This window comes from Nomascus leucogenys, chromosome 9 (genome assembly GCF_006542625.1).
Source record: "Nomascus leucogenys isolate Asia chromosome 9, Asia_NLE_v1, whole genome shotgun sequence".
NCBI classification, from domain to species: domain Eukaryota; kingdom Metazoa; phylum Chordata; class Mammalia; order Primates; family Hylobatidae; genus Nomascus; species Nomascus leucogenys.
Genome location: NC_044389.1, coordinates 14902108 through 14919903, shown reverse-complemented (window position 1 = coordinate 14919903; position 17796 = coordinate 14902108). Strand labels below are relative to the sequence as shown.

The 17796-nt window shown below is 51.3% G+C and overlaps 1 protein-coding gene across 1 annotated transcript in view; it reads right to left on the bottom strand.

The window, feature by feature from the left end:
* The window catches only part of CACNA1S (calcium voltage-gated channel subunit alpha1 S), a 73435-nt gene that overhangs the window by 27157 nt on the left and 28482 nt on the right, over positions 1-17796 (bottom strand). Inside the window, exons 10-20 of the mRNA XM_030818682.1 lie at positions 16843-17003; positions 11552-11777; positions 10594-10801; positions 9182-9302; positions 8197-8311; positions 6989-7082; positions 6199-6268; positions 3717-3849; positions 2917-3046; positions 2581-2640; positions 333-439 (exon numbers count right to left, since the gene is read on the bottom strand). Coding sequence (XP_030674542.1) covers positions 333-439; positions 2581-2640; positions 2917-3046; positions 3717-3849; positions 6199-6268; positions 6989-7082; positions 8197-8311; positions 9182-9302; positions 10594-10801; positions 11552-11777; positions 16843-17003 — 1425 coding nt within the window. The remainder of the gene's footprint in view (positions 1-332; positions 440-2580; positions 2641-2916; positions 3047-3716; positions 3850-6198; positions 6269-6988; positions 7083-8196; positions 8312-9181; positions 9303-10593; positions 10802-11551; positions 11778-16842; positions 17004-17796) is intronic.

Here is a 17796-nt window from a genome sequence, read left to right as displayed (position 1 = left end):
CCTGTGGGTGGCTAGAGGCTCCGTCCCTCCCATCGGACGGTGAGCGCCCCAAAGGCAGGGGCTGTGCTCCCTACAGGGTTGGGGAGGGAGGGACCATTTCCTCCTCTCTGCATCCCCTGCCAGTCTCCAGAACAGAGTGATACCCACTTCGCTGGTGGCAACCCACATTCCAGCTGGTGACAATCCACAGGACCCCCTGCCCCCATCAGAGGCCCTGAGAGACCCTCCTCTTGTGGCAGGGGCCCACCAACATGGGTGGGACTCCCACTACAAAGCCCTGGCACAGAGCAGAGGGTGGCCTGTGCCCAGGGCTGGCCCTTGCCGCTGCTCACTCAAGTCCCATGGAGATGAGGGACACGGCCACCACCAGCAGGTCCAGCATGTTGAAGTAATTGCGGCAGAAGGAACCCTTGTGCAGGAAGGCTCCGTAGGTCGTCATCTGGGGAGAAAAAGGCAGCAGCCTGGGTGGAGGAGCTTGGAGAACAGGCCTGTCTCCCACAGACAAGGGCTTCTCACCTCTGCTCAGGAAAGCACTTACTGAGGCAATAGCCTTCCAGAAATCTCTATATTTCACTCAACTCCTCGCAGTGGCCTAAATGCATTTCCTATCTCTGCTCACAGTTGTTGAAGCGTGGGGACTTCTCATGGGCAGCTGGGCCAGAAGTCTCTTTCTTTACATACCATAGGGAACCCTGGGTCTCCTTTCCCATGGGTCCACAGAGTGGGGGAGCCCTGGCCCCACTGTCTCCTGTGGGACATAAAATTTCTCCTCCTTCCTGGAAAGCTTCTTGGACAATCCCCTCTGCCTTGTGGCTTGCTATGTCAGGCTGAAAAAGCCCTCCAGGACTCTAGGGGTCCTGGGCCCTCTCTCCTCCCTCTCCACCTCCTTCCCATCACCTGCCTTCTTGCTCCCCTCTCAGCTTCTTTGATATATTCTCTAATAATCTCCCATGCCTTTGCACAAATGCATTTTGCCCTTAAAATCGAACAGGGTTGAAACCTTTCCCAGCATTCAGGGACCTATATGATTTTGTCTTAATTTGCCTTCCCAGACTCAGCACCCAGGCCTCCCTGTATGTGCAATATATCCCAGCCCAAAGGGGCCACTTTATCCTCTCTGGCAATGTCCCCAGATCTCCTTATAACGCACTTGCTACTGTCTGTCCTAGGCCGCCCTAGCTATCTCTACCCAGTGAAGGCCTGTCCAACTTCAAGTTCTGGCTCTCATGCCCCGAACTCCACAAACTTCTTGACCTCGAGGAAGCCACCATCTCCCTCTACTCAATTCCTTCAATAGTTGAGGCCCCGAAATAAGGTACTGTCCTGATTTCACACCACAGCCTGCTCTGAGCCTGTTCCTGGGGTTCAGCTAGCCTCTCCTCTTTTAGTTCATGAATGTGCAAGCTGGGGCTACTGGGTTTCAGTTACAGAAGGGTCCTCCCTCTGCCCCCAGAGCCCACCACCCCCAGGATGGCTGGAACCCCGTGCATCTGTGTTGGGAATGGGTGAGCAGTGACGTGCTGTGGATAAGGTGTGGAAAAGGCGTGATAGGGCAGAGCTGCCAGGAACCCAGCTCAGGGCAGCGGTCACTTCTCTGGGACTCTTGGAGGAAAAGGCCTTTCCAGTCACTGTTAACAGAGGTCTAGGGACAACAAATCACACAGCTCCCCCAGCTCTGCTCTTTTTTTTTTTTTTTTTTTTTTTTTTGAGATGGAGTCTCTCTCTTATCACCCAGGCTGGAGTGCAGTGGTGGGATCTCAGCTCACTGCAAACTCTGCCTCCTCGGTTCAAGCAATTCTCCTGCCTCAGCCTCCCGAGTAGTTGGGAACAGGTGCCCGCCACCATGCCTGGCTAATTTTTGTACTTTTAGTAGAGATGGGGTTTTGTCATGTTGGCCAGGCTGGTCTCAAACTCTTGACCTCAGGTGATCTGCCTGCCTCGGCCTCCCAAAGTGTTGGGATTACAGGCGTGAGCCATTGTGCCCGGCCACCAGGTCTGCTCTTAAGCTAACTGTATGGAAGAAAAATGCCGGAGTTTGGCTGGGCGAGGTGGCTCATGCCTATAATCCCAGCACTTTGGGAGGCTGAGGAGGATGGATCACAAGGTCAGGATATCAAGACCATCCCGGCCAACATGGTGAAACCCCGTCTCTGCTAAAAATACAAAAAATTAGCTGGGCATGGTTGCAGGCACCTGTAGTCCCAGCTACTTGAGAGGCTGAGGCAGGAGAATTGCTTGAACCTGGGAGGCGGAGGTTGCAGTGAGCTGAGATAGTGCCACTGCACTCCAGCCTGGCAACAGAGTGAGACGACGTCTAAAAAGAAAAAATAGAAAAATGCCTGAGGCTTCAAGACATGGGCTGTACTCTGCGGATGAGGGAGCCACAGGCTGGCTGAGCCTCACTTTCCAGCCCACCACCCAGACACCCGTGGGCCTGCCCAGTGTGCTGGGTCCCATGAGTCTTTCCTGCCACTCTCCACCTCTTTTCCGCTTCTCTCCAGCCCCTGAGTTCACTGTGTGTAAGCTGGAGCCACATCAGGGAAACTCCCTCCCCAGGGCTGCCCCACCGCCCTCACTCACCTTGAGGACAATCTCCACAGTGAAGACAGAGGTGAACCCGATGTCAAAGTGTTTAAGGATCTGGGGACAGGGCAGGGGAGGAAGCAGCCAGTGAGAGGAGGGGGCAACAATATCAGCAGCAGCAGCAGCAGCATCAAAGCAGGCAGTCAGAGCCAGTCTGTGCCCCAGCCTGTGCCGTTCAGAAGGGGTGGAGTGGGCAGTCCTATCCCTGAGGAATTGAACTCTGAGAAACTCTGATGCCTGTAGCCACGTAGAGGATATAGCTGAACGCTGGGCACCAGACTGAGGCTGGAGGGGGCAGGGGTGCTGAGTGGCAGCGAGGGTGAGGCCCGTCACCTGATTCCTCATGGAATCAGCCCGGATGGGGTCTTCCGCAGCCAGTGCAGCACTGCTGAGCAGGATGAAGAGCAGGATGAAGTTGGTGAACCAGGTGGCATTGACGATGCGGTGACACAGGACACGGATCCTGGTGGGGTGAGGTAGGGAGGGCAGGGGAGCTGGGAGCTGCTGAAGGCTCTGGCCTCATCAGCCTCCATCCTGTGGAGGAACACGGGATACACCCCCTGCTCCTCCCTGGCCAGTGGAGAAGTGCAGCCGTGCACCTTCAGGGTCCTCCGGATGGACGCACAGGGGGCCCTGACCCCTCACTCTGTTTCTAAAGCCTTAGTTCCTCCTCCCAGCCAAGCCCCTCCCATCACCTGCCCCTTCCTGCAATTACGGCACCACCCTGAGGTTTCCCATCAAATGAAAATGGGACAGGCCGGTCTCTATCCATGAGGCAGACAGATGAAACTCCACAGAGACTATGGCCTGTGTGTAGTTTAAAGGTGTAAAATTATGAAACCGATAAAAGCTATAGCTTCCCTTGCTCTCTCCCCCTTGACCTATCTAAAGCTCTTCTCTCAGAAAGGAATCAATAAACAGGTCCCTCTTAGGTGTAAATAACTCATAAGGTTTACAGTATTACTTTTCCCAGATATACTAGCATTTTAAATAGGGCACAAGCTCTTAAGCTAAAACACTGAGTTTCTCATAGTATAACTGTAGGCATGGAGAGTCAGACAGGGGTTTTTCTAGGGCAGGGAAGCAGATGAGAGCCGCATCAATCACCCCCACAGCAGCCAAGGGGCACCCACTTATTGGTGGGGCTGAAGATGAAGAAGGAGCTGGCTTCTGGAATGGGCACGGCCTTCTCTTTCAGCTGCAGCTCAGCCAGGGGACGTGGTCGGGGGCTCAGCGGGATCTCGGGCTCATCTTCCTCGTCGTCCCCTGTCAGGAGAGAGGGAGGAATTAGGGGTGTCTTCCCATGCTTTGCTATGCCCGTGGCTTCTGTGCTCAGAGCCCTCCTAGGAGCCCCTGCAGCCAGCAAGCAAGGTGGTACCAGGCTGACTTGGGACCCTAGGGCTTTGGCAGAGTCCAGCCCGGGCATCTCCTTTTCTTCACAGTGAGCAGATTTGAGCTGTCAAGGGTAGGTAAGGGAAGCCCACAACCTTCCAGAAGTGGGACTAGGAGCAAGCCCAAGTAACTCTGTGGCTGCATGTTGTGTCTCAAGGCTTGATCCACACAGCCTCAAATATCCATAGGCTGGGGGATGGAGTGGGAAACCCTGCTTCAGAAGAGCAGACCTGGGTCCTAGTCCCAGGTCTGCGTCTAACTTGCTGTGCAGTGCTGGGAAGGTCTGTGCCCTTCCTCAGCGTCAGCTTTCCAATTTGTGAAACCGACAAGGGGCAGGAGGGTTGTTGAAATAAAAGGACTCTGTGATCCTCTCCTGGGCTAGGATTTTAAAACTAGTAACTTCACAGAGAAACTTCCAGCATGGAAAAAAGCAATCAGAATTTCTTGAGCTTCACCCAGTCCCCAGGATGCCGGCAGGGGATAGGGGATGAAGAGACAGACATTCCAAGCACATTCACTGGGTCTCATGACTTCACGAGGAAGCTGAGTACCCGAAATCCTCAGCTCCCAGGGTGGGAGAATCCCGTGATCAGATGGTGGGGGCACTATTCAAAGCTGGGGTTTCTCTTGGTTCCCTCCCCTGACAGCTACCTCCTCCCTAACCCTCCTGGCCCCTGGCAGAGGCCTTGAGGGAAGCCAAGAGCTACTGGATTCTACTGTCTCCGTCATGGCCACATGTAGGGGTTCTCAAATCCACCAAGTCACATTCCAACTTTTCTGTCCCCCCGAGAAGCTAAAACTCTTATTCCTCGGGATGAGTGTCCTAATGTGACACTTCCTGTCTTGCCCAGCCTGCCACAGACCCCAGAGACACATTTCACGCTTAATCGCAGAGACCGTTAATTCTTTGAGTTAGTGTATTTGCATCCTTCCCCTGCCTTCTTACTTCCTCCGCCTATGCCCAGTTTGTTAATTTCATTGCACATATCTTTTCCTGTAAGCCATTTCAAACTAGTTTTAGAAAGAAGCAGGATATAAACACATTCAGTCCCCTTGGTAAGACTCTCTTCCTGCTGTCCAGCCCACACCCCCTCTACCCCTCCTCTCCTCACTTCTTTCCAGCCCCTTCCTTGTCCCCGACCTCAGATTTCCTGTCAGCCACCATCTCACCTGCACACAGGTCACTGCCATCTAATAGGAGATAACTGTTAGATGAAACAACTTAAAATGAGTTATTCTAAAACACAAATATTCATTGCTGGTAGATATTTGAAGAAATTACATTATTCTTACTTATACCAGCTCCATGCTACCCATACTTCACTTTGCAAAATTCTTTCATGCATTCATTCAATCAATTTATTGAGTGCCTCTTCTGAGCCAAACACTGTGCTGTGTGGAACACAAAAGTCCCCCTGGAGCTTAGAGTCACTGGGGCAAACAGATGCTAATCAGCTGATTCCATAAGTAGACATACAAGTAGCTGATCAGCTGATGGGACAAGTAGACCTAAAACTGCCCCACTGACCCGATGCTCCAAAGGACCCAGGACTCAGAGAGTTCTTGGGCCCCAGGGCTCTGCCAAGTGGCCTGGTAAGATTAATTCAACCTGGTTCTGCTTGTCCTCTTCTTGGTCCAGATAAATGGGATTTCTGCAGCAGTCACTGGTTATTTGCATTTATGAGATGTTTGTGGTTTATCCACGGTTGTTTCTTATCCATGCTCCCCCTACCCCACCATTGTTTCCTCCTCTTGGACTTTCCCACATTGCCTGTCATGGTTCTATTCATCCCTGTATCCTTCCAGCCCCCAGCCCTACTGGACACTGGATAGTGAGTAATCTGCCTCATCACGACATAGATGGGCGTGTCCTCATTTATGATCCATTCTGCATGACTGGCAGGGAAGACTTGTATACCCACGTGTCCCTGTGCTTCTTGAAAACTGAGTCCTCGGCACTGAGGCACATAGCTGGCACTCAATAAATACTTGCTGAGTTACGTGAAAATAAAATATATGGGTTTTTCTGTTGTGTGCATTGTTGAGAGAGACAAGCTGGCAGATGGCTTATTGGCACAGAAGGGATGTCTCCGGTGTTCTGATCTCCACATGGAGGGGTCCAGGTAGGGACACACAAGAGACTGCCCAGGGGGAGAATTCAGGACTGGCACACCCCTACTTCACCCCAGCACCCTGCTCCAGTCCGGTCTCCAGCATCCTTACCTGGGAAGTCGGCTGAGGGGTAGGGATCCTTCACCTCATTGACATTAGATTCAAACTCATCGATTTTCAGCTGTAGAAAGAAACACAATGACTATAACAATGAAAAAGAAGTTGCGGTTTCCCCTCAATGAGCATATACTGGAGAGCCTGTTAGCATTCAGCTCACTTAATCATCCCTGCAGCCTAAGGGACAAGGAATATTATGATCATCCCCATTTTACAAATGAGAGGCCAGGCCCAGCAAGGCCAGACAACTTGCACAAGCTCCCACCGGGCAAGGCCTGAGCCTGCCCTGGCCTGTCTGACGCTATCTTCACGCACCCACTGCTTGGTTCTCCAGAAGAGAGTTGAGCTTCCCAGGCCAGGACCTCCAGCCCCTCTGGGCCCGGTTCCCTGACTTTTTGAACTCCACTTCCTCAGTTTTCAGGAATGGTGAGCACAGCCAGACGGGAACGAGCAGGGCAGGGCTAGCAATGGTGGAAGCTGATCTGGGCCTCTCAGTGGAACAGCGGGTGTCAGGGAGAGGAAATACCTCCTTGGTCTGGAGTGGGAAGCTGCTACGCTGGGGAAGTCTGGTTCCCAGATTGGGAGGTCTGTGCCTCTCAGTGCAGGAGTCCCTGGAGATGGATTCGTTGGCTCTCCCTCCAGTCGTACGCAGGGAGATGCCCTCACCTGGCTGATAACTCTCCCACCTCCCCACCCTACCCCATCTGTATCCTGTGGTACGAAGGGAACCATGGATTGGAAGAGCCCCCAGCCTGCCTCTAACATCCCCACCTGAGGTGCTCACCTTGGCAGTGGTGGGGATGCCCTCACCCTTGGGTTTCTGCTCCAGCTTCTTGGCCATCGTGGACTTCTCCTCCTCTGACTTTTCTGGGAGACCCCTGAGTTAGAAAACCCAAAGTGGAAGCCAAACCAGAAAGTTCTCAGGGATCTGCTGAGCCTGACAACACCTTCAGGAGGATCCCACACCAAGGGCTCCAGGGGATCTGTAGGAGGAGTGGCATCAGCCCCCAAATGGGAAGGGCAGTGGGCTCAGGCAAGTCCCTTCGCTGTGGTGAGAGGGCCCGACACACAGCATGGGCCCATGGCTACCGGTGTCTCACTGGTCAGCCATGTTTAATGTTGGTTGATAGTGAATGGGTGGAGTGTGGCTTTGTACTGGGTTTATACAAGATTCACAGAGTGGAAGCATGGTTTGCCCAAGATGGCTCCAACTCTTTAGAAATGTCTGAACTCCATTGCTGGTCCCTCTTTTTCCATCTTGCCTCCACAGTAATGGGTGTCCCATTCCTGTAGGCATGGGCATTGGAAGAAGCAGGACTCTGTCTAGCACCTAGGTACTTGAAGCATAATCCTCCAGCCAGCAGCATGGGCACCACCTGGGAGCCTGTTCGATGTAGAACTCCAACCCCGCCCCATCTGATTTGGACCAGCTGAAACAGAATCAGTATTTCAACAAGATCCCTAGGTGATCTGTTTGCAGTTAGAGTTTGAGAAACACTGTCTAGAACACCAGTCTCCTTCCACTCCCGGAGGAGGGTCCTAGGCTACAAAGAATTCACTGACAAAGTCACAGATGGAGAGAATTGTGAAGAACCTGAGAAGCCAATGGCAACTTCACAGAAGAGAGGATGCCTGAGGCTCAGCAAAGGGCAAAAACTCTCTCCCAGAAGAATAGCAACTCAGTGACAGAGTTGGGAGGGGAATTCCCAGGATCCCTCCCCAGGGGAGCCCTGCCCAACTGGCCGGGCTCTGAGGCTCTGGCATTCTGCATCCTGAGACCTGTCTGTCCAGAAGGCCAACTTGTCTCTGTTCCTGCCTGCAGGGAACGACCTCAGCCATCCCCATGTGCAGGTTGCAGAAGTTTGCCCACTGAGGTGGGTTCACCATGTCAGGGCCCCTGATCACTGGGTTACAGGGAGGCCCTGTCCGGGGCTGGAAGGCCATGGCCACGACTGAGCACTCCAGGTCCCTTCCTGCTAAGGAAGCACTCACTTGGACATCTTCCTGCGTTTTCTCTCCTCGGCCTTGGCCTTCTGAGCAGAAGTCAGGCTCTCTGCCTCAGCCAGGTTGTCCACGGCAATGGCCAGGAAGACATTGAGCAGGATGTCTGAGCGGGTTTAGCTAAGGAGCCTTTGGTTGTAGGTGGAAGGGAGCCTGCGGGGCCGGAGTTCTGTCTGCCTGCATATGGCAAGACCTAACTCCACTCCCAGAGCTACCCATGGGAAGGTGTGGATCCAGGGACGTAGTGGAAGGCCCTCAGGGAAGCCTGCCTGCTGAGAGGACCCAGGAAGGAGCCTGAATCCTGTGGCCTTGAATCCCATCCGTTTCCTGTCCAGACTGGTCCCAGCCCCCACACTGAGCTGCATGGAGAGCCAGTGAGGCAAAACAAGTGAGACCCATGCGAGGCATGCATGAGTCAGGGAACAATGGTGCCCTTCCTCCCCACTCCCCTCAGTATCGCATTCCACGGTGCAGGCACCAGGACGCCTCAGGCACTGCCAGTATCTCTCCAGCCCCATCCACCTTACCCTCATATCTGCTCCTCTCAACTCTCAGCCTGTTCTGGCTCCATCCTTCTGCTCCTAGCACTCAAACTGATCATCCCGGCCACAGGGTCCTGGTGGCTTCCTGCCTGCCTCCGAACCTTTGGAGCAGGCTGTCCCACCATCTTCATGCTCTTCAGCAAACTCTGTCCTTTCTTCCCACTGTTCTAGGCTCACCGACCTTACTGGGCTTTTAATTCCTCCCAGCTGGAGCCAAACAGCCCTGTGAGTCTCTAATCTTTTTGGCAGGAATAATTATCCTACAGCTATACCTGCATTTGCTATGTCCTACCCGCTACCCCATGGGCCTGGGAGCTCCCCTCCAGCCAGAGGGCCTGGCTACTTAGAAACTGGACATCCTTGACCCCCATTTTAAGCCCTTTCCCCCACCCCCTCCCTAAGCTATTTTCTGCACCCTGCTCCCGAGGGGATACAGTTGCCACAGACGAAAAGGATGATGAAGTAAATGCACACAAGCATGCCGGGGTAGGACGGCCCGCCATAGGCCATGATCCCATTGTACATCATCGAGGTCCAGTCTTCACCTGTCAGGACCTGTGTGGAGGGAGGAACGAGGGCTCGGGAACACAGAAGGGCCTGAGAGTCTTCTGTTGGAACCGCATTGACTGAAGGTCTTCAACTCTGTGGTTCTCTCAGACCTTCCGTCTTTTCATTCCACAGTCCGGGTGGCCAGCCCCTGCTCTCCCCGAAACCCCTATTCCAGCTGGGGAATAGTGGCTCACACCTGTTACTTATCACTTTGGGAGGCCGAGATGGGTGGATCATTTGAGGTCAGGAGTTCAAGACCAGCTTGGCCAACATGGTGGGACCCCATCACTACTAAAAATGCAAAATTAGCCAGGCATTGTGGTGGGCACAATCCCAGCTACTTGGGAGGCTGAGGCAGGAGAATCACTTGAACCCAGGAGATGGAGGTTGCAGTGAACTGAGATTGTGCCACTGCACTCCAGTCTGGGTGACAGAGCGAGACTCCATCTCAAAAAACAAAACAAAACCCCTATTCCAATGATCTAGAAGCTTATCGCTGCTCTCTACGGACAAGAAATTGGACTGTGGGCTCGCCACTTCCCCGTTCTGTTCCTAATCCCCGGGCTTCACTGTGCTGCACCCACCCAGGGCTCCTGTTATTCTGGCCTTAGAAGTCATGTGAAAAGTCAAGTCTCTTGAAAGGCCCGAGGCCTGACCAGCCAGTGGGGCTAATGGAAGAAAGAGAGGATCGACGGACGATCACACACTGCCTCTCTCACTGTTACAAAAGGGAGGTGTCACTCATGAAATATGGGCCACTCCAGAGAGGAATGTTTCCATGTCTACACCAAGAAAACTCCTCCAGGAGGCCAGAGGCCCTGACAGCTTCTCACTGGGCCACAGCCATGCTCCCTTGGGTGGCTGCTAATGAACCGGCTGTGTCGTGCCTGCAGAGTGAAAAACGGTTTGTGTTTCTCTGGGGCTTTCTCAGCCTTGGGGAGGAAAAGCTCCCCTTATCTGACTTTGCCCTGAGATCTGAGTAGCACATGAAAGCATGCATCCGGACTCCCAGGCCATCCCTAACCCAGTCATATTATCCTGCAGTAGGCCAGCACTGTGCTAGGAACCAGAAACAAAGACTAATCAGACAAAGTGGGTGCAGCTGCAGTGAAGGAGACAAGCAAGTGTTACAATGGAGAGAAGCACAGGTGATAGGCGAGCCCAGAGAAGGACATTGCACTCAACCAGCAGATAGAGAAGGCTTCCTGGAGAAGGTGATGCCCACCTTGATCTTGAAGGACAAGAAGCAGGATTCAGTAACTGTGCAGAAGGAGGGACATGCAGAGAGAGAGCCTACCTGGAAGACGCTGATGAGGGCTTGGGGAAAGTTGTCGAAGTTGCTGCGCCGTACTTCTGTGTCCTCAAAGTCATACCTTCCCCCAAAGAGCTGCATGCCCAGGAGGGCGAAGATGACGATGAAGAGGAAGAGCAGCAGCAGCAGGGAGGCGATGGAGCGGATGGAATTGAGCAGGGATGCCACCAGGTTGCTCAGCGATGTCCAATATCTGAAGGAGGAGGAGGCGCAAGGCGGAAGGAAACAGACCCTCTCACTGGGGCCCACAAGGTGTGGACAGGCTTGGGAGAAAGACTCAGGACTGATGTGACACAGAGGGAGGGGGCTGCCTCGGAGCTGGAAGGCCCTGGATTCATGGCTGCATGCCCACTCTCTCCTTCCTACAGAGCACTTGTCTGTTTGTAATTTCACACTGGTTAATATGACTATTGATTAACTTTAGGTCCCATCACTGGACAAGAAACCCTGTGAGAATAAGGATGGCTTTTCTCATGTGCACCCTTGATGCCCTGTGCTTAGCACAGTACCCAGCTCATGCAAGTGATGGATAAATAGTGCAAGCAGATGAACCCCTCTCCTCTTCCCTCACCACCTCACAAAGGCCCTGATTGTCTGTGTTCCTCCTTCTTTCTTATTTCCACCCCTTTCCCTACAGCTCTTCCTGTCCTCCTTCCCTCTTCCCATCTTCCCTTTTCTTTTCTTCCTTTCTCTTTTCCACCACCCCCTCTCCCTGCCCTGCCATAGACTATGGTAAGAAAAAAACAGAGAAATGAATTCAAAGTGGGGAAGTGATTCCTTTTTCACAGAAGGAGGTTATTTCAAGGAGGGAGGGAAGTCTGGGCAAGGGGCCACTGGTGAACCTGCACAGATCCCAGACCCCAGGAAATGAGACGGGTGTAGACCAGACCAGCCCGTGGTACCTGCCGGGGACCCGGGAGTGCTAGCCGCCCCCGGCACTCACTTGGTGATCTTGAAGATCCTCAGCAGGCGGATGCAGCGAAGCACGGAGATGCCCAGGGGCGTCATGGCGCCTGACTCCACCAGCAGGATCTCCAGGATGCCGCTGCACACCACGAAGCAGTCGAAGCGGTTGAAGATGGACATGAAGTACTGGCGCAGGCCCAGCCCGTACATCTTCACCAGCATCTCAACGGTGAAGAGGGACAGCAGCACCCGGTTGGCAATGTCTGCAGGGTTGGCGGCACAGGCCTGGCATCACTCTCCTTCCCTTCTCCTGACTCCCAGCCTTGGCCGTGGCTTGGCCTCAACCCAGGACGCCCCTTCCCTTGTTTCCAAGGCACCATGGATGTTTTCTGGGGGTGCAGGGGGCAAGGCCTCACTCTGCCCAGACTGGAGTGAAGTGGCACAATCATGGCACAATCATGGCACACTGCAGCCTCGACTTCCCAGGATCAAGTGATCCTCCCCACTACCGGCACGCACCACCACATCCAGCTAGTTTTTTGTATTTTTAATAGAGACAGGGTTTCGTCATGTTGCCCAGGCTGGTCTTGAACTCCTGGGCTCAAGCAATCCGCTGGCCTCAGCCTCGGAATCCCAAATGCTGGGATTACAGGTGTGAGCCACTATGCCCAGCGAATTTTTAAATTAACTTAAAAAAAAAAAACCTGGTAAATTTTGCCCATTGATTTCTTGCAAGCTAACTCATATCATATTTAACAGGAAGAGGATTTTATTACTCTTAATTCTACCGAAGTTCATTAAGTCTGCTACTCTCTCATTCCTATACACCTCCCTCCCGGTAAAGAAGGGTCCTGCCACCTACCTGAAGCCAATCCATCCTCCCATGCTTTGCCCCCTCCCCCTTTTTGGGAATCTCCCTGTCCATGATTCTTTCTCTTTCCTATATATTTAACTGCTGTCTTTCAAATGGACCCTCCCTTTGCCATTCTTAAAGCCCAAATCTAGGCTGAGCGTGGTGGCTCACACCTGCAATCCCAGCACTTTGGGAGGTCGAGGCAGGCAGATCATGAGGTCAAGAGATTGAGACCAGCCTGACCAACATGGTAAAACCCCGTCTCTACTAAAAATACAAAAAGTAGCTGGGTGTGGTGGCACATGCCTGTAGTCCCAGCTACTCGAGAGGCTGAGGCAAGAGAATCGCTTGAACCTGGGAGGCGGAGGTTGCAGTGAGCCGAGATCGAGCCACTGCACTCCGGCCCGGTGACAGAGTGAGACTCCATCTCAAAAAAAAAAAAAAAAAAAAAGCCCAAGACTCTCCCCTTTTCCCTCTATCTCCTGTCCTAGCTCTCTCCTCCCTGTCACCATCAAACTCCCGAAAGTTGTCTATATTGCTCCCTTCACTTCTTCACCCCTTGCCCTGTCACATTTGCTCTTCACCTCATCCCTACCTGGATGCACCCTTACTACTTCACCAACACAGCTCTCTCCAGGGGCATCCATCTGCCACATCCAATGCTAATCTAACCCTCCTGCTCCTGACCTCCCAGCAGCACTGGGCACTGTCGACCATCCTCTTGCTTTTTCAAGCATTCTGTCCTTGGCTTCTGTGGTGCCACATCCTTCCGGGTTTCCTCTACTTCTCTGTATTTTCCTAAGCCTCCTCTGCAGATACATTCTTTACATCAGCAAGTATAGGGTCTTCCAGTTCTCCCCACCCCCACCCCGCCACTTTCTTTCTGTGTCCTAACTGAAAATCACAGAGCGCTTTGACCACTCTGTGATCCACAGCCACAGGTTTTTCTCAGCAGGCTTGACCTCATACTGGGGCCTTGAACATTCCTAGGCACTAATAAAGGTAATAGGTGTTGCCCCAAGCATTGAAAGGAACTGGCCACAGCCCTGAGCCAGATTCCTTAAACCGTTATATAAAGTCCATGCCCTGACCCCATTGCTGTGGATAAGTCTGGGTAGAACACCCCTTTTCTCTGGCTGTCCATCATGAGGATTGCTGCAACATTCTGTGTAGCAAGTTTCCCCAACAAAAGCTGTGAACTGATGACCCTGGCGTTTAGTGCTTCTTTCTTTGGAATCGCAACCGACCCTATCTCAAGACTGTTTGGGGTAGTCCTTTGTGAGAATTCCCCTACCACAGCTTTTGGGGCAATTCCAGCTGAGGGTTCAGCAGGATGAAACAGCGAGTCATTGAATGCTTGATTTGAGTGATACCCTTGAGTATACACTCTCCCCTGGGGATCTGGTGTTATCTAAGACCACAGCTTCAGACCATCCCCACCAACGCCTCCCAGATTTAGTTCTTTAGCTGAGACTGCTCTGCTGAGTTCCAGACCTATTTTTCCATCTGCTTCCTTGACATATCCATTGGGATGTCTCAATGGCACATCAAACTCACCATGCCCAAGATGAAGCTCATGGATACCGCCCATCCTCCCCCACTACCCCAAATACTTGGTCATTAACCATTTTCTCAGCAGGTGGCACTACTATCCATTTATCTGCATAGGCCACAAACCTCAAAATCACCCCTGACTCCTCTTGGTGGGCACTGTTCACATCACCTCCACATTTGGTCACTGACAGTGTTTTGACAACGATTGGCACATTCAAGGTGCTCTCGAGAAGATTGGTTGAGAGGAATGAATGAATGAATTCATCTGACCTGTAGCTAGTAATTTAGAACTAGCTTTGTTTCCTATTTCATTCTCATAGAAAAAGATAATCTTGTTTTCTATTTATTTTCCTTCTTTTACCTCTTTCATCATTTTAAACAGTCTCCTTTGTACTGTTCTATCATCTCAGGTTTTTGGGGCTGCCAGCTTCCATTGATTGTACCTGATGACTCTTTCTCAGGGTGGCTCTGTTCCTTATTTGGTTTGCAGTTTTTGTTTGTTTGTTTGTTTGTTTTTTTAATTGTGATCTCATCTTCAGGAAACACGTTTCCCTTCAGAAATTCTATATGCCTTAGATTAAGAAGCATCCTTAAAGAATGGTTTATGTTTCCTTCTGTTGGGTACCCTAGGGATTTTACTTGTTTGCAACTTGATTTTTATGTTACTATCTTAGCTTAGAATCCTTGGACCATGAGAGGTAGTGTATCTTGGACCCCATACCTATATAAGGCACTGATAGGATTTTGATTTTTCACTTGAGACATTTTTCCTTTCTCCCAGGGCCTCTAGCAGGAATAAACTTCCAAGCTTGTTTCCTGGCCCAGTGAGATTTTGGCTTCCCTTCCATGGGGGCAGCCTTTCCAGGGCCCTGGCTCTATGTAGGTATGACAGTGCCAGTTCCCATCTCATGCAGGCCCAGGGCCCTGTCTCCAGCCCTGCACATGCCTTAGGAACCCAGCTGCTACCCATTAGGGTTTAGGCCTAGGTCTAAAATGTCCTTGGAAGTCAGCTCACAAGCTCGCTGCTCTGGCTTTGGGTCACTTCTTTGTTTCTGCCACTCAAAGACTTCCTTTTCATTCCAGGAAACATCGTTCTTATGCCTTATGCAGCAGTGTTACTTGTTTGTAGTGGGGAGGGCACTGAGTTTGTCCACCGTGTTGGTGGAACTGGTCAGTCTTTTCTCGTATCCTGCTAGTCTCATGGTCCAGAGCTTCACACCCAGGGGAACATCTACCACGTGGACGAGGCCGACTCATTGACCTTCCACCAAGACTGATCTTTCCAAGACTCAAGTCTGATCACATTATATTCCTGCTTTTAACTTCTCACTGGCTTTCCATTGCCTAAAGTGTAAAGTCCAACACTTTATTCACATATAAGGCCTGATATCGTTTGGATAGATAGCCCTGCCCAAATCTCATGTGGAAATGTAATTCCCAAAGCTGGAGCTGGGGCCTGGTGGGGGGTGTTTGGATTGTGGGGACAGATTCCTCGTGAATGGCTTGGGCCATTTCTTTGGTGTTAAATGAGCTCACTCTGAGTTCACCACAAAACCTGTCATTTAAAAGTGTGTGGCACCTCCCCTCCTACTCTTTCTCTCTCTTGCTCCTGCTTTCGCCATGTGACATGCCTGCCCTCCCTTTGCCTTCCATCGTGATTGTAGGCTTCCCAAGCCCTCCTCAGAACCTGAGCAGATGCCAGCCCATGTTTTCTGTAAAGGCTGCAGAACTGTGAGCCAACCAAATCTCTTTTCTTTATAAATTACCCAGTCTCAGGTGCATTTTTTTTTTTTTTTTTTTTTTTTTTTTGAGACGGAGTCTCGCTCTGTCACCAGGCTGGAGTGCAGTGGTGCAATCTCGGCTCACTGCAACCTCCACCTTCCGGGTTCAAGCGATTCTCCTGCCTCAGCCTCCTGAGAAGCTGGGACTACGGGTGCACGCCACCACGCCCAGCTAATTTTTGTATTTTTAGTAGAGATGGGGTTTCACCATGTTGGCCAGGATGGTCTCGATCTCTTGACCTCGTGATCCACCCGCCTCGGCCTCCCAAAGTGCTGGGATTACAGGCGTGAGCCACCGCGCCCGGCCTCAGGTATTTTTTTATAGCAACACAAGAATGGCCTAACACAAGGCCCCCATGAGCAAACGTAAGTGTTGCCACTCTCTTAGTCACATGCAAAGTTCTTACAGCTTCCTGAATTCACTAAGCTGTTTTAAATCTTCATGTCTTTGCACACACTGTTCCTTCTGCAGGATCCCCTCCTCCCTTTGACTGCCTGGGGCTTGTTTACCTATCCTTTAAGATCCACAGAGTTCCAGCATCTCTTCTGTGATTCTCCTCTTGCTGCTACCTTGTATTTACCTCTATCATTGCCCTCCTTGTATTGACTTGGAATTGTTTATTAACATCAGTCTTCCCCTCTGGCTAAGTAAGCTCCTTGAAGCCAGGAGTGGTGTATTAGTGTTCTCTGTATCCTGAGTTCTTTTCCTGTGCCTTACATGTAGGATGCACTCAATAAATAGTTGGTGAAAGATTGCTGTTTTTGTAGAATTTGAACTTGGGTGCTTAGACCTCTAAATTACTAGCAATTTTATGTCCAGTGATCTGTGATTGGAATAATCTGCCCGGACACCTGGGCAAGCACCTGTCCCAGCCTATTGCTTTTACTGCCCTTGGTAAGTAACAACGCCATGAAGAGGAAAATTGGGTATGTTGCTTTGCCACTTGAGGTCTCCATTTTACTCCCGTGAAAGGAGCGGATTTGGTCATATAATCCAGCACTCATGGTCCATAATTTTTAGAAAATGATGTCAATATCTAATTGACCTCTTCTGCAAAACCTGTGGTGACATTGGCTGATTTTGACATCAAGCCACAGCCACATGTGCCCTCCTCCCCGCTTCACTCCGTTCCGCCTCACCTTGCAAACGGGTCAGCCAGAGAGGCTGGTTGTGGTGCTCTGAGGCGATAGACAGGGTGTTGAGGGCAACGATGAGAATCACCAGCCAATAGAAGACCTTGGACTTCACGATGTCATGGCACTTCCAGCGAAAGATGCGGTTCCACTGCCTCCAATGCCGGCTGAGGGAGGGGACAGAGGATGGCGTACAGTGCTGTGCTGTTCTACGCCCCACCTGTCCAAGCTACCTTCAGACAAACTCCAGCCATGTGTAGCCTGACCACCCCTCTTCCTCCAGCCACATGAGAGGAGCTCAGGGCATGAGCTGGGGAGCCAGACTGAGTAAAACCCTCCATCTTTCACAGAAGAGCAATAATGGCGCAAATCTCCGAGGCAATGGAATGAGAGGATGCACGCAAAATGCTTAGCACAAGTGCCTGGCAAGGAGCAGACGCTCCGTGTGGTTTAATTTTAATTAAAGCAACTCTGAGATGCCACGTTTTGCCCATTATCAAAGGCCACTCTTCAACAAATTAATAATACCTGGGGAGGGTGAGGGGAAATGAGCTTTGACAGTACAATCTTTTTGGGATGAATTGGTAGCACTTACCAAAATTTAAAGCCTATATGCTCTGTTTATTAATGTTTTATTATTTATTTATTTAGACAGGTCTTGCTAGGTTGCCCAGACTGGACTTGAATTCTTGTGCTCAAGTGATCCTCCCACCTCAGACTTCCGAGGAGCTGGGAGTAGCTATACCCTTTGACCCAGCAAGTCTATTTCTAGAGTTCCTTTGGCAGAAATGGTCATACTCATCCACAACTGTTCCCTGCGGCACTGTTTGTATCGCCAAAGAGGGGAAAAATTAACTACATTATGGTATATTCATCCTGTGGAATATTTTACATCCAAAGATACAAAAAAGAAAGTGAATCTGCTCTGAAAATTGCTCTTAATAGATAATTTTAAGTAAA